Below are 23,700 nucleotides of genomic sequence, written 5' to 3'. Positions count from 1 at the left end.
ATTCGTGGAAAAAGATAATTTCCCTAAGATAAAATGTGACATGTGTGTCATTATCAATGTTCACGAGTGACCAAAAAAAAAAAGGCCTTACCCCCCACCCTCTGGGTGCTTTCTTACACTTTATAAAAAGTTCAGATTCAAATGTCTACTCTCCTTAATGAGTTAGTGATATTACTGTAGTTCTCAGTCTTTTTGATGTATAAACACTTTCTAAATATTTGTAATGATTACTTTATTTTTGCTTTTATTAATGGAATATGTCTTAAATGAAGAATGGCTTTTTTTTTTTAACTTTTGCTTCTGACAATATGTAATAGAAACAATTTAGTTGCAGATTATCACAGATTAAGATTGTAGAAGGTGTATTGTGATTTAAATCTTTTAAAGTGCACATTCCCTTTCTTCCAATTTGATATCTTAGAAATATCCCAGAATTTGAATATTATTGTCATTTTGTATATGCATTCTAATCCTTTCAAAGATATGAAAGATTTTGTGCCAAGTAAAGAAAAATAGCAGTCTATATATAAATACACACGCATACACATATATGTATATATACAGCATTCAAACCTAATGCCGTATTGGTATATATTAATAATGACTATTTGGGTGATGATGTATCAACATAAGTTCATCAAGTGTAACAAATGTATCACTCTGGTGGGGGATGCTGTTAACAAGGGAGGCTCTGCATTTGTGGGGTCTGGGGTATTTAGGAAATCTCTCTACCTTCTGTTCAATTTTGCTGTGACCCTAAAACTTCTCTAGGAAATAAAATCTGTTAAAAAAATAATTATTGCAGTGTTAAGCTGGAGAAGCTCATCTTGTAACCATCAGTTAATCCAAATTAAAATTCCTTTGATGATGTTCCACTTGATAATGATGCAAATCTTATATATTTTATGATATACATACAAATAAAAATAAAAAGCACTAGGATACAGAAGAGCATTATTAGGCTCAAGAATTAAATAGTTAAAATCTGTGTAATATATTTGATGTATCACAACTGTATGACCCATGACCCTTGAACGTTTTTACGTCTTTGTGCTGAATTACTCAGTTTAACAGCTTAGTTTGGTGCTCCATTCCAGAGTGGAACGGAGATGATATTTCTGGTGTCACATGTCACCACAGTTATGTCATCTTTGACTCTGAATTCTAAAGATACCCTTTGGAGAAAAGAGCACAAGGAGAGGTCACGGGTGGGGGTACGAAAATTGATCCTGAGTCAGTTCATCTTTCTGACCCTATGTTCACAAAAAAAGCCATCTCTCTGACATGACACAGCAACCTACCCTTCTGTCCAAAATTTGTGCAAGCTGTACTCTGTCTTTTCAGTACCTACATACATTTTTCTGGCCCATTAGTTCAGTTATTGTTCTTCATTTTAGCAGGTCTCTTCTATTCCTTTCAGTTTGTATGAGATGGGACAGTACAAGCACAGTGCTCTAGGCATCTGCGATGACAGCACATCTAACCTTTTAGAGAAGGTTAGAAATAGACCTGAGTCAGTCCATAGCCTTCAATGCTACTTACTTAAGGCTGGTTCTCTTTCTGAGACCTTCTATTGTTAAAGATTCTCTTAAGTCACTAGCAACTGACTGATTTCGACTTCTGTGGGGAAAATGGTTCAATTTCATTGACTTTTGAAGCTTTTCACAATCTAATTTAAAAGGTACTTTGTGTGTTAACTTTAAAAAAAATCACCTTTACTATGGGTTCTCCATACTCTCACGGTGCTCTCTCTGTTCCCTCTAGCCTTTCTTAAGAATTCTGAATTGAAGACTCAGGGCTTTATGGAAGCCCTTCTTTTCTTCCTTGAGTCCCTGAACTTTCTTTGAATGTGAGAAATATGTACCACCCTAAGATCGAAAGTGGACTACATTTACAGCCTGTATTAGTCTGTTTTTGTTGCTTATAACAAAAATACCTGTAACTAGGTAACTTATAAAGAAAAACATAATTTATTGCTTACAGTTTCTGAGGCTGGGAAGTCCAAAGTCCATCTGGTAGTGGCAACAGCGACCCAGGGGTCTCACATTGCAAGATGGTGGAAGCAGGGAGAGCAGAGAGAGAGCAAGACACGCTCTCCTCTTCTTTTAAAGCCCCCAGAACCATGCCCCTGACCACCATTTTTAATCCATTCACTATGGCATGGTCCTACAATCCAATCACCTCTTCAAGGCTCCACCTTTCAGTTACCATAGTAGGATTTCCCACCTTCTTAACAGTCACAGTGGGGGCTAAGTTTCTAATACATAAAACGTGGGGGACATAATTCAAGCTTCAATGAGTTGGGGGGGGGAACATAATTCAGTCCACTACACAGCCTTTTCTCAATTCCCAGTGCAAAAGGATGTAAGTGACTTAGACTTTGCTATCCTTGTGGACTTTCAACGTGAAGTATTTAGGAATGCTGCTGTTGCAGATCACAACATTGGCTTCTGCTGAATCCTTGCCTTCATGCATGTAGGATTTGGACTGAAGTTTTCCTTCCTCTAGCTATTGTTAGGGAAAAAAAAGCTTGCTGAATAAATAAATAAGTTTAATGAGATTGCAAGGGTTGGAGAAGATTTAATCAATTCACTGCTTCGAGACACTTTAAATGAGTAATTTTTTTGAAAAAACCTACAACTTACTGAATTGATTAAAATCTTAGAGCAGAAGTGTAGCTTCAAGACTAACGGATCTAAATGCTTTATTTTATAAGTGGAAGAATTGAAAAAAAAAAGCAAAGGGATGTACTCAAGGTTATGATTTTGTCAAGTGGAAGAAGGGGGACTACAACCCCAACCCAAGTTTCCAGTTGTCTTTCTTTTCTCTAACTGCAGCTGATTTCATCTAAGCATGCCAGCAGGCCACAGTGGAGAAGCTACAATACTTTATTAGGTTAGAGTGAATTAATTTGAAAGTAATAAATAATGTCTCAAAAGTGAATCTGATTTTCAAGCTAATTCACGCTGATCTCTTTCTGGTGGATTTAACAAGCCTTCCCTATATTTAACATTAGTTTGGGATTTGGTTGATGATAGCTAATCAATCTGTAAATTCATATGAGTAGGAGAGAATGAAAGTTGTTTGTATCTTTGCTCTTCTTTATATACTAAAATGTACATTCAAATTTATGATAATATTGCTAAGGTTTTCTAAGAACAAATTTTGGTTAAAACAGAGTTTTGCAGGTGACGGTTTTTTATTTATATATCCCTTCAGTATGAACTGAAGACTATATATATGAAGTTTTGAAGTAGTTTTAACACTGAATTACCACTAAATATCTTTGTGATGCATATCACCTTTGAAAATTTGGAGTTTAGTTGACTTTGAGGTATGTTTACTGTCATTTTTTGCAAAGCAAAATTTGCAACTATCAAGTTATTTGTGTTACCATATTTGCCATAAGTATTCCCTTATATATCTAGCAAATATCATGGCTTTGAAATATAAAAAGGCTTTCAAAAGTATTTCCAAATATTTTGAAGATTTCTAAGGGCAAGTGTTTTTTGTTTGTTTGTTTCTTTCTTTCATATTATCAAATAAGCCACTTTATTATTCTGGATTTGAATGCTGTATGCAGAGATTTAAAGGTAGCCTGTGGATGGTGTAGACAATGCTTAACATCTATATTCTGAATTTTTTCTTTGCTTTGGCATTTATGAATGCCTAACTCACTAGAATCTTTTTCATTCCTTTCAGGTAAACATATTACCAGAAATACAGCATCAGCTTTGCAGAAAGGAAGGATTATGTCAAATAATTAGAAGATTTCCAGGTAATCTTTAGTTTGTTTCCTTATGCATAAACATGAGAACTTCCTTAGCAGACTCCAACTAACAAGGAGGTCTCAGATCAGCAGCTTAGCTCCTTTGTCTATCTATCAGTTCTGCTATCACAAATCTTCCATTGTCCACAAGGTTTTGCCAGTGGGAAGACCTTGGTAATAAGGAATACTAGCATAACATTGATTTGCTAGATGAGTATTTCCTTTTCTCCTTTCTGTTTATCTTTGAAACTGCTTTATTTTAACAGTAATTATTATAGTAGTTCTTAGTTACACAAAACTCAAGGTTTTAAAAAATGTATATTTCTTTCTAATCCTAGAAAATTTGTTTCTCCTCTCTGGAATTCTCTAAATTTGTCTGTGGTTTTGTTTTGTTTTTATTTTTATTTATTTATTTATTTATTTATTTATTTATTTTTGTTTTGGTGGCTGGCCGGTCAGGGGATCCAAACCCTTGACTTTGGTGTGGCTGTGTGTTCAAGACAGGATACTGAGTGAGTAAATCATGTGTCTTGACTATGTTAGGAATTAGGAACAAAAATTACCATATCTAGTTTCCTCATAGGTTCCCAGAGTGGAAAAAAAAAAAAAAATCAGAATGTATATGAGCCCTTATAGATAAAATAAGCCCTCAGAGATGAAATTATAGCCTACTTTAAAACCCATCAGTGAAAGGGCTCCTCAAATTTCTTGTTTAAAACCCATTTAATGTTTAATAGTTTATGCCCCTGGAAGGTATGTCACTATGTATTTAAAATTAGGATCCACATAGCTACAATTCTGTTTTGTTTTTGTTTCTGTTTTTAATTAATTTGTGTCCCAGTAGAATCAGAAAACTGATGATGTATCTTAACCCATCAGCTTTTTGGGGGTTTCTTTTTCCACACCAAACATACACCACATGGCCATGGCCCACTGTGAAGACTATAGTCATCTACTATCCTTTATCAGTAATTAAAATAAAATAAAAATGAATCAGCAATTCAACTTTCAATTTAGGGTATATCTCTAAAATAAAGAGCTGTATAAATTTGCTTCTGTGGTTATTGTTTTAGATGACAAATGTAACTGACTCCATATCACTCCCTCTTTTGTTTTCAAATAAATTCTAACTGGACAGTTTTTTATTTGATATAAAAACAATGTTTCCTGTGAAAAGCAAATTAAATAATTATTTTCATTAATTCAATATTAATAATTCAAAACTATTCAAAATTAATAATATCCAGCAACCCTTGAGTTAAGACAATCTGAAAAAAATTTATTTACATTTTGAGCAGAGCCTACAGATTTTTCAAGTATGTTTTTCTTTGTTGCTATTCACATTTCAGAATGGTTGGCTCAGATAGTTAAGTTTTCTTAGCATTGTAGTTAGCAGAATAGAATTATAGAAGTGAAAAACTGTTTATGGTCAGAAACGGATTACCAGTTTTTAAAAAATTCCTCAAACAATTCTCATACACTTTAAATTTTGGTTTTATAAAATTAAGAAATATTTCCTGTCTTCTTTTGCTTTTAACATTTTTCATTCTCGGGAACATCTTTAAGTTCTACGCATTTGTAGTCCTTTCCTCACTCTGTCTAGTGTGTTAATTTTCTGTTTAGCTCTGACTCACAAGATAGTTTCACAAAAAAATACAGCCTTCTAAATGGAATTATTTCTTCTATCATGTTATCTTTCTCTAGCTGAGCATAATTTTCTTAGATGTGTAGCTTGAAAGGAGAATGCCTGCAGCATTATTTTCTGATCTAAGTTTTATAAACAGTAACTTTTGTTGTAGACTATCACTATGAATATACAGTATATAATATAAACTCAATATTCACAAAACTAAAAATACTTTGTTTCTTGTGAATGCTAAATATTTAGTACTGAATACAGATTAGATAGCAACATGTCAGTACCTTAATATATAGTATTATTAAAAAGATAATGTAGTAAAACTAATCATGATACTATATAATCTAGACATTTTATTTAAAGCCCAAATGGCCTGTGCCATTTTAAGCTGTGTTTCATTTGGAGGTTGACAAAACACAAATTTTAAAACCAGAGATTTTATCCCTGCCATCTATTAGCTGTGTGACTTAAGGTGGTTGTTGACTTTTTTTTTTTTTTTTTAATCTATAAAGTGGGGATAATAAAATCCATTTCATAGGTTTAATTTTTAAAATCAAGCAGATTCTGTATGTATGTATATGTCTGTCTGTAATTTGATTTGAAGAACAAAGCATATTGTACATAATACTTAACACAAATGCCCCCAAAATGGTAATGGGATCATCCTAGATTTGAAAAATCAAGCAACAGGCCTCACAATACTTAATATTTTCTCTCTTTACAAGATTGATTATACTAAAATTTTATGTGAAACGTTTGAGATTTTACCCTACTTCCAAGACCACAGGTCAACCTGCCACAGTTTCATGGATTTTGACAGAAGACATGAGATACCTGGGTCAGAGACAAATAACTTTTTTATTTACAGCAATAACAGTAGGTAGACGAAGGATCTGTATGTGTTCACTGAACCCTGTTTCACCTAGTCCCAGCTGTGTGATACTTGTATCCTTTGTGGTTTGTATTTCAGAAGGGGAGCCCTGAGGAACTTAGGGTGTTTGAATCTTATAAAGGGCAGTGAGCAGGCTTGTTCTTTGCCCCAGAGAGAGATGTTAAATTTTTTTTATATATAGGACAAAAAAATAAACCTTCCATTTGCTTTGGAGTGAGATATCATCTCTATCTTTCAAAGCTATCCACCATATAAATATCTTTGAAAAGATAGTCCAGAACAAAGGTTATCAGAGACTTTGTTTGCAAAATGTGCAGAAATGTGATAGATACATGGAGAAGTGTCTCCAGCAATTTCAGAGAATACTTAACAAGTTCTAGTTTTGAAACTCAATCGATGCATAATTCTAAGCAAAACTTAAAATCTAATTGTATTTCAGTTTTCTTACCTATGAAAATCCAGGTTTGGCAATGATCAATAATGTTGAGATTCCATGAGTTTACTGTGCCTTTCCACCATAGAAATGTGCTGTCCCAGGCTTTATCTTCTGCGGTAGGTAAAGCCAGGGGATGCTAAAAAGAGAGACATGATCATACTGTAAATTCAGCTGGGATGGGACCCATGCAAGTGAGGCAAGACAGAGTTTTGGCTAAATGCAGAGTAGTGATTGGAGACAGCAAGTAAAGCTAACACAGTCCATTCCGTTCCGTAGCCACAGAGTGTACCTGACATTAGACTTGTGACTCACGTTGAAGGGCACACATCCATGGAATTTTTACTGGCTAGCACAAAGGTCTATTTTTATCTTGCCATTTAATGCTTTGCTTTTTGAAAAAAAAAAAAAAGTCATAATTTTTAGTTAACCCAGACTTGTTGCTAATGTTTTTTGTTGTTTTTTATTGTTTGTCTTTTTTTAATCAAAAATAATTTCTTTCCCGTATTTGAAATAGAAGTACAAAACAAAACATAAGAGAACTGTTTTACTTGGGTTGTGAGTTGTTTTTGTTCTTTTTAGTGCAGCATCACCATCCAAGAAGTCCTGGTTAGGAATGTGCCAAGTTTTTGGTCAAAACTCATTCTTTTCCGTAGTTTTATCTCAGTTCTGAGCACCAGCTTTAATGCGAAATTTGAAATATACCCAGAATTATACCCAGAGATAGCATTTTGAATATTTTAAGATCTATGTGTTCATTTTTAAAGTAACATGTGAGTACATAAAGAAAAAGGAAAATAATAGATAAAATTTAACAACTTTTGTTGTATTTAGATAAGATAGGGCTTTAAAAATTGTAGGTGATATTTAGCACCAAATATAAAATATAACTTTAAAATAATATAATTGAAATTATTTTTAAACATTGACCAATAATAGTTATTAATCTCAGGTGGCACCAATGATTATTTTTAATATTCTAGGTCTAATAGTCCAGGCAAACTTTCAGAGAAGGCCAAAGTTTGCCTATTCTCTATGTTCTCAAATCCTGACATTCCTTCTCTGTGCTTTCTGTGGACTCCTTATGCTTCTGTCATTCCAAAGACTCTCACCTTCTGTCCCAAACATGAGTATATTCTTTATGCAAAATATTCTTTTTCCAAGTAAAACTCTTATCTCTTTAGTATGACTGACTTCAACTAGGTGACAGCATAAAGTAAGCTGATGGAACTAATTCAGACTTAATTATACCCTCACCCAAGTCATAAGCCTCTTAAATGTATTTGCATTTTTATAAAAGAAGCTTGCAAACCCAACGAATTTCTAATTGAAATAATGTCTGGAAGTGCATTCAAATTCCCATTCAGTTCACCAGCAAGCCATCCATCCCTAGGACTTACTGAATCCATTCACTTTTCTCCATCCCTGCCATGACCAGCCTAGATCAAGTCAATATTCTCTCATATTTTCCCCACTTCCTTTCTAGCTCCAGAGTAATACAATTCATTGTTGAGACTGTAGTCAGAGTGATTTTCCCTCTCCCCTTTCATAATAAATAAAACAAGCTTATTAGATCTGCTCATAGACATCTGTCTCGGGACTGAAATAGTGATGCCCAGGTAACCAGCTGTCTGATGCTCTGATTTGACCAAGGGATAGACTTTATCTAGAACAGGAATCACATACCCAAGTGCTTACAAGGGTCTGGCATGTGACATAATAAATTTCATAACAAATTCTGAAACTTGAGAGACCAGATAACCTGCATGTTTCCAGTATCTGGCCTGTCATCAACTGCATCCACTCTTGTACAAAAGCCATTTGGTCTCCAAGAAGAGAATAAGAGTTGAAGACATAGGAAAGTACAAGGCAGTACCAGGTGACCCCACCCAGATACATCTCTCAGCAATGTTGCAATGTTAGAAAACTGAAGAAAATTCCCTCATGTTTCTCAACCCTATAAAATTCAGTTGTCATTAGGATTCAGATCCCGTCCTGTGGCCTCTCACCTCCATATCCCCATACTTCTCTCTACTCCTTACCTTCAGCACATCTTTGCTTTTCCCTAAGTCCTTGGTAACTCCAGCTTCCATTTTCCTCACAAAACAGAAACTTTGCTAACCCTGGAGGACAATGAAGCTGGGTTTTCTATGAAAACTTTAATCTCTGGAGTTGGGAGGGATTGTCAACAACACGCCTTACCATCATCTACCAACATTCAGATCATTCAACATATTCAATAAGAAAATTATCACCTGGGATAACTTCTTCCTCTCCACTTCATACCTGCCATCATTCTTGTCAGTTTTGACATCAATATATGTGACTCTTTCATCATCCTAATCTCACAGCTCTTTGATCTCATCAAATCCATGACCATCATTTCTCTTCCACTTCAGCCTCCACTTCCGTAGCCTTGCTCGGTAACTTGCATCACCCAGAATTCTGTCTCTGAAAGCTCAAACTAATTCACCAGTTTGTAATCACAGCCTTTCAGGTTCGTTCACTCCTTCAATGCCACCAAGCCTGGAAACTCAGATGACACATATGGTATTCTTATTTCTATCACTTTCTCCAAGTCCATCAGTATTTTTTTTAATCATAATTTATTTCCTACCAAGCCTGGACCACTTAGTCTGCCACCTAAAGTACTTCCCTGTAAGCACCTGCAACATTTATATTTTTCTTGCACACCACTCCTTAAACTACCAACCCTAGAAAAATCCTACAGTCTGACTTCTGTGCTCCTAACGCAACAGGTATGGGAGTAAATCACATAAGTGTGCTGTTCTCTCTTCCTGGGATATCTTCCTCACTTGCTGAAATGGAAGAAAGTCACTCTACTCCTGCAATCGTCAGTTTGACCACCACTACCTAAAAAACAAAAAAACCTGGCCAGTAGCCCCTGAAACAGTCTTTCCCATTTACCCTATAAAATACTCATAGAGAGAGAGAGAGAACACATAACAAAAAATAAAATAACAACTATTAGCACTCTCAGTATAGAAGAATCTACAAGGAATTTCCATACATTCAAAGGCTGATAGAACAAAACTGTAGTTTTTAATGCTCTGTTCAATAGGTAGAGAAGACCCACTCCTCCATGGTCAGGATGTATTTCAAAAGAAAAGCCAGCAGAATATGCCAATTGTTTAGATGTGGTTTGTAAAAGAACGTCTCCCTAGACGTCTCCCTAGAGTTCCAGCCAGCCATCAGTTGGGCTAGACAAATTAGACACCGGGAAATAGAGCATTAGCTTGTCATTCAACTGTAGGCTTGAGAGAAGCCCCATGGCAGGCCAAGGACACATTCCTTCCAAATTGAGCATATTGGTTTTAAAAGGAAGAAAATAAGTATCCCAAATTTACAGACCCAGAGATAATTAGAAGGAACATTTTTTTGTATCTATTTCATATTAAAAATCTAAACTATTGTTTTTTTAGACATTGACTCAAGACTGTCTTCAGAAGGAAGTACCTAATTTGCTGAGATAGACTTATACAATCTATCCTCTATGTTTCTATTATACCTTGTAAAAGGCTCCATTGTAGCAGTGCCATGATTTATCTTAGTAGTATTTGTATGTGTTTGTCTCCACACAGGGACTGAGACTCCCTGAGGGTGTGACCTTATTTTTCACTTCTCAAGTTCAGTGTATGGTCATAGTCCATAGTATATAATAGTCACTCTAATATTTTTGAATGAAAAACTGGAGAGGATGCTAATGGAGGGGGTCAGAGTTGAGGATGGAGAGCTCTGCTGACCACCAGGGTGTCCCGGCGGTGCTTGAATGAATTTATCCATTTATCCTTTATGAGCTCAATATTGAACTATGCTATAGGGAAAAGAATAGGGACAGGAGAGGTAGAAAATACTGTCTTAGTCCTCCAAGACATAATTACTCATTTCGAATAATAAGATATTTGCATCTAGTAAAGCACTAGCTTATGGGTTATACTATTACCCATAAGCAAGGTGAAAAGATACCTATATATTTAATGATATAGTAACAACTTTGGGTGGTTACCATTGAAGCCAGGAGACTGATCTCCTTACTGCCATCTAAAAAGACAGGTTTAACCCTTCTCATGTTGTTGGTTGGTCTTCATGTGTATGGGCTGAAGACAGACAAGTAATTCTCTCAGGCAGGCTCATATTTTTGTACTGTTTCAACCCAAAAATCTGTAAGTATTTGTTCACCATTTCTTTCGAGGAGAAGCTAAGAGCTGACTGCCAGAGAATGGAGCAAGGAGATAATGGTGAGAGATCTGTCTCTTTCCTGACCGGTGATGTTTTAGTGCATCTTATAGATTAGCTCTCTGGGCAGTTTTTTCATCTTTATGGTTCTGCATTCAGGGTGGAGAAAATAAATCTACTACTTCTTGCTGACTATTGTGCTTTAGCTTTTTTTTTTTTTTTTTCTCTATGGATCCTGTGAAAGAAAGTGAGGATGTGTGAGCTATGGCCTGAAAACCTAAATCAGAAAGAAAGAGCATTGATCTTGATTGCAGTGGATGTTGGGTAGATTTTTTTTTTTTTTTCTTTTTAAAGTTCTAAACCTTAAAAAAATAGTCAGGAGTCCCATGTAGCACAGAAAGAAATAAAATTGCATTGGTTGTTAAAGGCTGGAATCTCCTCTTCATTCTTTCCTTTCCCCTTCTTTCCTTCCTCCCAATCACCCCCAGAGACACCTTTCTGACACCTCCTTAACCCCAAGAAGCTTAATAGAGTTCAGTCTGGGAGTCATGACTATAGATATGAAACACTAGAATAGAGATAGCTAACAGCAGTCAGTGGGGATGTATGTTCCACTTTTTTGAGATTACCTCTATCAAGAATGAAAGTTAGTAAAAATGTTCTCTTTTCTTCCTGTATCCTGTTTAGGTTTTTGGTCACCGATGAGAAGGAAGTTAATGAAAATAAAATTTAAATTTAAAAAATGATCAAACTGCACTTTAAAAATTTCCTTTAGTATGCCTTTATTATACCAGCAAGATACATTCATTATGAAAACAATACAAAATACAGATTAGCAGAAAAAGAAAAAAATGTAAATTCAATGAAATTACATTACTTTCCATACCTCCTCTATTCATGTATAATTTTTACATACTAGAATACTATCTAATTTAAGTGTGAACAAATTATGGCATATTTATCAGTGAAAGGCTATGAAGACACTTAAAATGATAAAGATCTACATCTACTGGTATAGGAAAAATATTCACAGCATATGTGGAGTTAAAAATAAAAGAAAAATGTAACCCCAATTATGTATAATTATACATTCATATATTATATATATTTTGATTATTTATGTTATATATAATTATGATTCATATATTTTATATATTTTTCCTTTTATATAATATTTATATAAAATGTACATTGACAATGTTTTGTCTTAAAATATACATATTGTACTTACATATATACAGAGAGATATTAATCCTTTTCCAAAAATATGGTAAATATATGCTTGTCTTTTACCTTTGTTTATGCTATTTCCAGGCTCACAGACGTTTAAAATTTATACATAATCAAACCATAATTTTTAAATGGTTTTAAACCATCACCTTAACTTCACTTTTAAGATATCATCAGAAGTAATCATAATTTACCCTGGTCATTTATTTTTTCTCTACTATTTTATTTAGTAATACTTCTGATTTATTTTCACTTCTTAGTTGAGCATTACATTTTTTGTAAGTCATTTTCTGGTCTTAAAATCAAAAATGAATGACTCTTCTATTATTGACATGTTAGTTAAAATCCTAATCATATTATGCTTGAATTATGTGTGTCTTAACTATTGCTCCACTTCCTTTCTCTTCCTCACTTTCTCTCCTACTTCCCTTCTCCCTGCTGCATAACTTCTAAATGAATCTTCCTAAAACGTGAGTTAGTACATACCACCCTTCTCCAAGAATTTTTAGTGGCTCTGACAGAATAAAAATAGCTAATGGTTTATTACATGATTACTATGTACTAAGCATTGTTCTAATTAATTTACTTAGTCTTCACAGTGTGCCCCTGAGGAAGATCTCGTCATTATCTCTATTTTACTCAAGGATAGAGAAATTAGGTAAACTTTCCAGGATCATGCATCTATCAAATGACATCTTCACCTAGGCCATGGGATTCTGGAGCCTGCTGTCCTAACCACTTTACTCTAGCAAACTCCTCAGGGTGATGTTCAGGGCCCTCCACAAGCTGAAATCATCTACATTTCTCCCTCATCTCCCATTATTCCCCCAACCTAACTCTCTTTTCAAGCCAAACTCCTCCCTTTACTGTCTCTTCAACAAGCACACTGTCTCAGTCCGTTTGGGCTGCTATAACAAAATACCATCAACTGGGTAGTTCATAAACAGTGAAATTTACTTCTCACAGTTCTGGAAGCTGGGAAGTCCAGGATCAAGGTGTCAGCAGATTTGGGGTCTTGTGAGGGCCCTTTTCCTGGTTCATAGCTGGTGTCTTCTTGCTGAATCCTCAAGGTGGAAAGGACAAGCTAGCTCTCTGGGGTCTCTTTGATAAGGGCCAAATCCCAATCATGAAGGCTCCATTATCATGACCTAATCAACTCCCCAAAGCTCCACCTCCTAATACTATTACCTTGGGGGTTAGGATTTCAACATATGAATTTTGGGAGGGACACGAGCATTCAGACCATAGCACATGCTTTACTGCTTTCTCCTCTTCCTGCCTTGACCCATTACATGCTCCTTAGAATGCCTGTTTCTCTTTCTGTGTCCATTCTTTCTAGATTACTCCAACAAAATATGATTTCTCTTTTGCTCTGCATTCTCAACACATGTTTTCTCTAACACTCATTTGGAATTTGTAATTTAATATGTAATGCTGTCTGAAGTTGTGCTAAAGACTGACTAGCTGCAAAAGGTGAATAATCCTTTTTCTTTTTGGTAGGGTAAGTTTACAAGGCCCTGATTTTGAACTGATTTTGTAAAATTTTACATTTCTGGTTTGTGATCTTTTTACCTCATGCTTTCATGTAGGGATATTCACTTATTTCACGTAGACAGTTTGTCATCTTCTGCCAAACACTGCTAGACATTAGGGGCAACATTGTACAGTACACTTATAATTTTTAGAATTCTCATTGTTAATTCTGATTTTTAACAGACTGAGAAAAAAAAAGGAAAAAGTGATTTCACTTTTGCAGTCTAAATTTCTCCAACAGGCCCCTATTTACTTATTTAGATGATAAACATAGGTGAGTAGCAATGTGTCTAAATAGGGCCAGAACAACTTGTTGAAGCATGAAGAACTTCAAGAAGTTGAAACTGGGTTTCTTCGCATTCATTACATAATAAAAACTCAGTAAGCTATATTTGTACTTTGTAAATTTGCTTATCTTGTTCACCCAGCCTGAATCTAGTAATCAACAGTTTATTCTTAGCTATGGGTAGATACACTCCATGACTCAGTATGTAGTTAGCTAAAATAAACTACACCATATTCGTTTTACATCTTCTTTAACAAATGTACCATCCAAGCAGTGATTGTAATATTTTCCCCATATAAATTTTTCCTGAGCCACTGTGTTTGCAGCAGAAATACTAGCAGTTAATCTGAAGTCTTGATAAGATGACTGAAAGACATTGATTGCTTCAAAATAGATGAGAAAGCTCTTATAGCAGTGGCCAAACTTTTTATTTTTAAGCAGTCAGGAGCTCCACTTGGGAATTACAAGAGCTGGGTTAAGTAGGATACAGAACACAATCAGGTCCCAGGGTTTAGCTGCTGAGATGGTAAAAACTCATCCTGAAACTTATATACCTGCTTTGTGAGTAAATTCAATAAGTGAAAGAGAACTACACTGGACTATGATTTTGATTCATTTGTTTATGTGTTTTAGAAATATATTCATTTCACACACACACACACACACACACACACACACACACGCACAGAGAGACAGAGGTTGAGAGAGATTGGTCTTGGGGGATATAGTGTGTCGAATTTCAAAACAATCACTCTCCCAGTCTCCTTCTGGTGGTAGATACAGATATTCATCAACAACAACAAAATTACAAGTGTTATGAAAGCAAAACAGAGTAAGTTTGCAATGCTCAAGGCTTTTTTCACTGACTTTCATGGAAGTCCAGGGCCATGCACTGACTTTTGACTTGCAACATGTCATCCGAATTAGAAAATAAAAGCCCAGTAAAGTGATGCAGTAGCTGGAATGCACACAACTTCATAAATTGTATGTTAAATAACACATTATTCATGGAAAGTTAATGCTTGTTATGAGTAGTTTCTTGAACTTCTCATTGTAACCATAATAATTCATAATACATTTTATTAAGACCAATACATTGTAACAGGCATTTAGTCTCTTCCAATCTGACATATTCTGTTGAAAAATGTATTGATAAAAACTCAAAATGAGAGTTGTAGCAAACTATAAACAAGGTAAAATACATTCATTTCCTTAAATAAAATCTCAATCCTTCTTTTGCAGTTGAAGTTGTGATTAGAAAGGATACATATCTTGGCAGAAGTAAAATTAGCTGAATGAATGGAGTAGCTTTGGAAGGTGCTTTACTGTTTGAGGGACTGGGTGTGGTCATGTCTGGGAGAGAAGCGTAGACTCTACTATACATCAAACCCCATCCAAATCCTGTGATTCATTGCATCAGTAACTTTTAAGACTACTTTCTTTAAACTTCTCCTACCACCATCTAGTGGTGAAATATGGATCATTATTTTTTTTTTCTGAGTCATTCTAATGAATGATATCATGGAGTTTAAGAGCAGCAGTACAGTCCCAGTGTGGATAGTCATTTCACAAGCAAATGTGTAGTATTTTAAAGCCCCAACTTACCCCCCAAAAGACAAAGGCAGATTATTCATCCATGTTAACTGAGAGGCCTTTTCATGGTTCATTTTGCCTCACCTGTTTGCAAGCATCTATGGGAATGTATGTGCTGATAAGAATTCTAAACTAGAGGCAGTAATTTACAGTGAAGGTGGAAGTCAGGAATCCTACAGTACAGGTATGAGGAAGCCTAATTTTAGTTTCACAAGCTGCTCAATGTAGTTAGGTAACTCTGGGAAAATCTCTTAGGCCATTTGTGCCTCTTTTCTAGACATGTAAAATGGGAACAATTATGGTGACCATTCTTTCCTCACAGAGTTGTCATGAAAAATGCTTTATAAAAAAAATATGTATTATAAATCTATAAAGGTTTCTTCTATATTACTTCTATAAGGAATTTTCTATATTACCCAGGACATACATGAATTGATTTACAGAGGAAAATTGAATGGGGTTTTCAGTTTTCCACATCGACATAAAACTGTCACAACAATACATATTGTTCTTTTTAGAGGCATTCTGATTTAGAAAGATATAGACATGTAAGTAAAACTTAGAGGCTGAGTACAGTCACCAAACAGAATTAGAACTAGTTTTTGGCTTACATTATACACAGATTATTGTGGGCTTTGTAATTTATGCTGCAGAATTATTTTATAGATCAATTACCCTAAAATAACAACAAGAGGTAACATTAATTTTTTTATTTATGAAGAACTTTACACACTTCATTTTTTAACCCTGTATAACCATCTGTTATGGTCTGAATGTCTCCTTCAAAACTCATGTTGAAGCTCAAAGTGGCAGGTGGGACTTTTGGGAGATTATTGGATTATGAGGGCTCTGCACTCATGAATGAATTAATTCATTCATAGATTAATGGGTTAATGAATTAATGGGTTCCTATGGGAGTGGAACTAGTGGCTTTATAAGAAGAGGAAAAGAGACCTGAGCTAGAAGGTTAGCATGCTCCTGCCCTCTCTCCATGGGATAGATACCCTTTGTTACCTTGGGACTCTGCAGGGAGTCCCCAAAAAGAAGAAGGCTCTTACCAGATGCATTTCCTGGACCTTAGACTTTCCAGCCTCCCAAACTGTAGTAAATAAATTATGTTTCTTTATAAATTACCCAGTTTCAGGTATTCTAAGCAACAGAAAACAGACTAAGACACCAATTACAGTGCAGATACATCCATGCTCTTTTCAGATAAATAAACGGAGGCGCCAAGAACCTCTGGGCTACATAGCTAGAAAGGGGCAGGTCCATATCTGATGCAGTATACTATAACTCTTATGATAAACTCGAGCCACTACACCATATTTTAAGCCTGCCTTATAATGCAAGAAAGTAAGGAGCTTTTTAAAGAAACTGTCACACCTGGGTCTAATGAAAAACTGAATTTGTTAACCCAGTCTATTATTATTATTATTCTTTCATCAACTAAAATAATTCTTTTAATTTCTTATTAATCATATTTATGTATTATGCAGAACTTAAGTAAATCTGCTGCAGGCAGAAGACTTTGTGTGTGTGTGTTTTGTTTTAGTGTTTTGACAGGGAACTCACCAGCAGATGGGAATTGCCAGCCCTGGGAGAGTCAGAAGCTCCACTCTTCAGCTCTCCCTGCATTCTCTTCCTTGAGGGTCCTCCTTATCTTTTCTTCTGTTACCCCTGTCTGATATGCCTACTCTAGATTTAGCTCCCCAAACCATCTTAACCTTTCTAGGCAACATAGAAAATTTACCATGGCAAACCTCACACCGCAGCCATATGCTCAGGAATACAGGTGAGAGATGTGGGTGCTGCCACGAGCCTTGGGTCTGGGCCTCTGGCATTATAGTGACACTGCCTTGGACAACTTGGAAGGGCCAAGAATAAGTTGTCCTGGTTTTTTGAAGCTGCTCTCCTGGCCTTCATGGGAGGGTTAAATAATAATTTTTTAGAATTCATTGATTGTGCTGAGAAACTGATTTGTAAAGCACCAATCTGGAATGTGGATGAATGAGTATAAGTGGAGCCAAATTATGTTTTATGGAAAATATATGATTTTTGTGAAATTAATAGTTATTGATAATAATTTTCAGAACTACTAATTGCTTTGACCTGACTGCACAGCTGTTGGAGGATAAAGGGTAGGATCAGACTGAGCCAGGCTGCACAGGTGTAAATCCCATCTGATATCCCAGTGTCCTTGGGCAAGTTTCTTACCTTCTCTGTGCTTCACTTTTCTGTCTCTAATTTAGGGATGATCATGACTTTGTCTCCTAGGATTGCTAATACCCCAACAATAATATAAAGGACAAATAAAGGGAAAGTAATTTATAATATAAAAACACGAATTTCAATATGTAAATGTTTATGCGTGATGACTCCATAGAATATAATGAAATAGTCAAATGCTGTCACTCATATTTAGAGTTACCATGAATGCAAGTGCTTCAAATTCATACTGGTGTGGTTATACTGCAGGGGAAACTGAGATTCCACGGGTCATGTTGCCATTAATGATATGCCTTTCCTAAATGGTGACAAAACAAAGCTTAGTGTTCCCTTGCTTAATTATGGAATTGCACTCCTGAAAAATTCAGTGTGTATTAAAACTGAGTAAAATGCTTGGAGTTTCCATATAAAATTAGTCAAGCACTAGGTCTAAGTAATTACCAACAGGCTTTTCATCCACATCAATATCCAACGAGACATTCAAAAGTATTGTGGGACAAGGGACAATTCGTTGTTGCACAGGGTGATATTCAACAGAGTAACAACTGTTGCGATGTGTGTCCTGACCCATGGGAATGGATGCCTATTTAAACAGATGCCAGACTTTATACCTTACCCGTGCATTCCAAATACATATTAGATTTATTCTATACAAAGCATAAACTTAACATTTATGGCCCACATGCATTAAATATTAGTAGCATTCCTAATCATTATGATATCCCCCAAAGTCCCCTTTGCACACCACTGATCATGTCCACCAAAGGCACTCTGCCACTGGAGCTGCATGTGGCAGAGGCTGCTGCACTGAACCTATCCAGGTCTGTGCTGAGGGCCATGCCCGAGCCCAAGGTCAGGGACACCGAGGTTCATGCTGCACCTGCTGCTTCTCCTGCTGCTGCTGAAACTGTTGGTGCTACCTCCCCCATACCACACCCGGTCCTGCCCATAGCCTGGAAGTCCCTTTGTGTTTTCTGAAGCTAAAATAAGTCGAACTATATTGGTTTCTTCACTGCAGTAGGAAAAATTCTTCTTTTATTTAAAAATGTTTTCTCTTGTAGGTAATGTTATAATCTCAACTTCTCACAGATGATTTCAATTTTTTTTTTCTAGTACTATTTAAACTTTTGACATAAAACCTAGAGTGGAAATAGAGCCTATGGAATATAAGAACATTCTAAAAGCTTCCCTCCTCTTTTGTGACATCCAAGTACCAGACTTCTTTTGACATCCATCTCTCTTTTCTTTAGACGAGATTTCTTACTATTAGGCCTCACTCAGAGTTCTTCCAGTCAAGGCCAGACACAGTAGACACTTAGCTAAACACTTACTAGTTTCACACTAAAACTCCCCTACACTGGCAAATAATAACCAGAAAGCATCTTGTTATCCCTCTCTGACCATAGAGTTTAAAAGAATAACAATAAAAAACATAGTGTATTTTCTTTTCCTATTTTGGGGATTTGTGATGGTATGTTTAATACCACAGAGTTCTAACAATGTCACAAATGGACCTGAAATATTTCTCTTGAACAGAGTTTGAGTACAGGGCTGTATTTAGGCTTCAAGTATAAAGTCATAACTATTTATATCCTTGTGTTCCCAACATTAAGAAGCAGGAAAGTTTACTTTGCGTCTAAATACAGAGTTAAGAAGAAAAGGAGAGGATGACGTGGTTAAGTAAACTGGTTCTGCCTAATTTTTCTTAAGCTCAGTATTTTGTAATGTTTCTCTTTCTAGATTCCTTCTCTTAGTCTTGTGTAGGTCAATCAACAGGCAATTTTAGAACAGTTTTGCGTCATTTAAGGGAACAAACTTTAAACTATATTTATAGCTGGCTATAAAAAGCAAGGATATCACCCACAAAGTGATATTTAAAATTTTCCAGTTGCATGATTTATTGGTAAATCTACACACATGTTGTGCCGCGAGCAAAATGAGAAATGTGCCAGGTGTATTCTGAGTTTTTAATTAAGGGGAATTTTGCCTATTGGATAGATGTTAATGGGGTGTTTTGTTGTTTACAAGCTATTGAAAAACCATTTTTAGCCTTTTGTGAGTGAAAAGTCATTAATTATATAGAATACGGCTAATGGGCAAAAGCAAAATTGAAAGGAAAAAACCAAAACAAAAAGGCCTAGAGCCTTATGTCAATATTGAAAATTTCTAGTCAGAAACATGTACTCTACTCTCCACTCAAACTGATGGATACTGTGAATTTTTAAAGTGATTTGGCAAAGAAAAGACAGATTTAGGGGGTAGAAAAAAATGCTAAGAACAACATTTTCTGAGAAATCAGCGGGGGCTGCAAGTTGGAGACCAGGTGAGTAGTTTTAAAGCACAGTGATGCAAACCTGAATAGCAAATCGTTTGATGGATAACGGTGGCCATGAACTTTTGTCCCTTTGCACTCTACATCCATGGAATTGGATGAACGTTCTTGAGTTCAGTGACTCTCCTAATAGAAACTTCATGTACTTTTTCTCTAAATCTGATTTTGCTTGGCTACCAGTAACCCCCCTTCCCTCACAGTTGAGCACCCCCAGCAGCCAACTCAGCCAGTGCAATCTGTCCTCATGGAATAAGGGAGGCATGACGGGGGACCTAGGCAAAAATGACCCCTTTGAGAGAAAGCTGAGCATCATGTTGTGTTAAGCAAACAGACAAAATACCTCCCTCCAATGACAACAGATCTGAGTCCAAAAGCCTTGAACAGTAGTTTAAATCTTTAAGTAGTTTTTACTTTTGGGGGTAGGGGGTTGCAAACAAAATAACAGCAAGGGGGGAATTAGCCCTATTCAACACACAATAAAATTTCTTCCAAATTCTGGTTTTATAATCTTTTTCTTTCTCTAAGTAACACCATCCTGCCCAACCTCTTCCTTCATTGGTCTGTTGGTCCACTTCTCTCTCCAACTCACTTATATACATTAATAAATCAATTTATTTCTTCCTATTACTCCAAACAACATAGCAAAGACTTGATTTCTAATTGAGCTTGTATCCCGCTTCCTTAGAGGGGGAAGAAAGAGGAGGAAATCTGTACTTTGCTGTTATTTCACTGTTACCCAATAATTTCCTCTCTTGACTTGAAGCTAGCTTGCATTCTCCCCACTGCTTACAATTCAAACTTTTTTCATTCAGCTCCCATTGGTTGGGTCTACACAGCCAAAATATAACAGAGATTGAGTGGTTATCTCATGAGTGATTCCAGAGCTCACAGGATTTTTAAAGGAATGACTACACATTCTTAATTTATTGAAAGTGACTGAGATTATTGGGTGCCACCAAATTATTTTCCCTAAAACATTTATTCACTATCTACCTAGTCTAAGGCATCTACGGAGCAGTTTAGAATAGGAAGTTCAAGTCTAAGATTGCTGTACAGAGGCATGCAAACAAGTGGTGTTAATTGAGCCAATGAGCTGATGTCAAAACCCTAAAGCTTGTGTTAGAGTATGTTAAGTCTCTGGAAAATAATTTATATATGAGGGTACTTCAAAACTTCATGGAAAAATAGAATTAAAAGATAATACGAATCTTTCCGTGAAATTTTTGAAGTACCCCTGCATGCTAAAAGCATCTTGGCAGTACAAAAGATGAGAGATGTGTGAAAGAAATTTGAAGAATATCCTTATGGAAATAGTCATTTAAATTTAATGTCCCAGCTTAAATTCTACCTGGAAAAGAAAGAAGTTAACTTCAGAGGTTAAAATTTAGACAAGAATAGGAAAAAAAAAAAAAAAAATTTAAAAACTTAATCACCTAATTAACATTTTTAAAGACCAGAGATTATTTAGCACTTCAGATAAGAAGGCCTCTACCCCTTTGGCTCAATTAGTTGATTAATTCTTTGTTCGTTTACAAGATATAGAGTAGGTCAGATGTACTCAGCTAATGACTGGCCTAACTAGCTAAGGTTGAAAAATTGAGGCACCATTTCAGAAACCCCTGTCAGGTTCTACCTGGCTTCTGACTCCTGCTTTAGAGTCTTCATCTACTAGGTAGGAGTGGACTCATGTGCTACAATGCCTCTCAGCCAAACCTGGCCACCATAGATTCCAATCAGGTCACTGGCAATTGGAGAGAAAGAACCTGAGGACAAAATGTGTGCTCAGCTTCTTAACCAAAAATCTTTTCTGACATATTTCCATATCCCTGACCTATTTATGGCATTTGGGTCTCCAACCCTGATTAGATTTCATTTTGACAATTGGATCTAGCCTCTATATGTTCTACATTCTTACCTCACTCTGGGAGTTGGATAATATGAAAATCCTAATGTTTTACATATGAGCTTGGTTCACATGATACATTTACTTGTAAAACATATAGAAGAAGAGAAGCAAATTGACAGTAACACTGTGTACATTTTTATCATACCAAGAATGTAGTGAAAAATTGAAGGTTACGTTGACCTGTGAAGTTGCCATTAAAGGAGAGATATGTTAATGTATCATTTTATTTAAATAGGAGCAATGACCCGCATGTTTGTGCCTTACATTTAAATTAGAACTGACTTCAATATACTTGAAAAGAATTTGGGATCACTGTTACAAAATTCTAGTAGGTCATTAATTATTCTGATATAAATTATGTCAAAAATATTTCATGGTTTACTCCACAAAATGTTCCTGAGAAAAAAAGTTTGATATTAATAAAGTGATTAAATTATTTTCACAGTGGGTGGGCTTAGGCAGCTATTCTATTATCATATTTGTTTCACTTAGTGTCTTAATATTTGTTGGAGATTTTGTTTCAAATTGTTATTTATCATGCTCATTAATTAATACCAAACTATGCATCTTTGGTCTTGTTGAAGTAGTCAAGCATTTTTCCTTTTTTTAAAAAAATTTCTTTTCCTTGGAAAATCCACTCAGGAAAACATCAAAGGAAAATTAAGCAGCCATAAAGTAATAAAACAATCTTTCATGCTGTTTGGTCATTTCAGTGAAATCATAGGGCAAAAAAATTAAAGTAGTAGCCTAGACATAGATTTTATTACCAAGGAAAATGAGCAGAATTCAAGGTTCTTATGCTGTCATGGTCAAAACATAGAGCAGTACATGGGGAAAATTGTTTTTATAGAATTGCATGATTTGACACTTCCAGTGAACAAGAACAGAAAGGAGTGCCTTTATGGCTTGCACTTACTAAGTGCTCAATAAGCATTTGATTGATTGATTGGTAAGTTGGTAGAAATTTTAGCCAATGACTGCCCCTTTAAAGTATATTGCAGTGTCATTGATCTGGTCATTTTTATGGGTCAAATTGTGTCTTCACTTACATTGAAACATGGGCTGCATCTTGTTTCCTATAACAAAGTGAAAGTTATTATTTTTCCCCCAAAGTGTAACTGTGTTGAAGTTCTATGCTATTTGTGTTTGTAGTTTGAAGTATCCTTGTATGGTAACAGCATATGAAAGATATTCTGAAACCACAGAGAGTAAAATATTGGTGTCAAAGAAATATAATTAGTAATACGATAATGTCAGATGTTGAGAAATGAATTAGAGTTGCCTGGCTCAAGGCGAGAATTATGTATTAACAATGCCTTTATGTGTTTGGTGTATCCATTCTTTCAAAGATACTCTGGCCAACTTTATTTGCATAAAATGAAAGTAAACATTTATTGAGGAATTGATGTGTTTGGAGTATACAGATCCCCAAATTGTATCATTTTAGCTCAAGTGTAGGTCTAAAATAGTCCAGGGAGTTTTGTCCATGAGTGATGAATCTGTTGACTGAGAGCTAGTTCTGTTTTAATTTGTGTTGGTTGTTTGCAAAGAAGTCTCTCTCTGAGCAAAATGCAGAGGAACAGACTTAAATATTGCAGTAACTACGTCAGTCCTAGGATTACTCCACCCATAGAAACCTAATACATAATTCCTTTAAATAAGTG

At 35.6% G+C, this 23,700-nt stretch overlaps 1 protein-coding gene across 6 annotated transcripts in view; it reads left to right on the top strand.

Moving 5' to 3' along the window:
- CPED1 (cadherin like and PC-esterase domain containing 1) overlaps positions 1-23,700 on the top strand; it is a 280,020-nt gene that overhangs the window by 63,630 nt on the left and 192,690 nt on the right. For all 6 annotated transcript variants that reach the window (XR_010023815.1, XM_063098718.1, XM_063098719.1 and 3 more), the window contains one exon: positions 3,703-3,778. Coding sequence is in view for 5 of the 6 variants with exons in the window: in XM_063098718.1 (XP_062954788.1) it covers positions 3,703-3,778 (76 nt within the window). In the remaining variant the exon portion in view is untranslated. The remainder of the gene's footprint in view (positions 1-3,702; positions 3,779-23,700) is intronic.

This window comes from Cynocephalus volans, chromosome 6 (assembly GCF_027409185.1).
Source record: "Cynocephalus volans isolate mCynVol1 chromosome 6, mCynVol1.pri, whole genome shotgun sequence".
Classification (NCBI taxonomy): Eukaryota; Metazoa; Chordata; class Mammalia; order Dermoptera; family Cynocephalidae; genus Cynocephalus; species Cynocephalus volans.
This window is presented reverse-complemented; position numbering and strand designations above follow the sequence as displayed.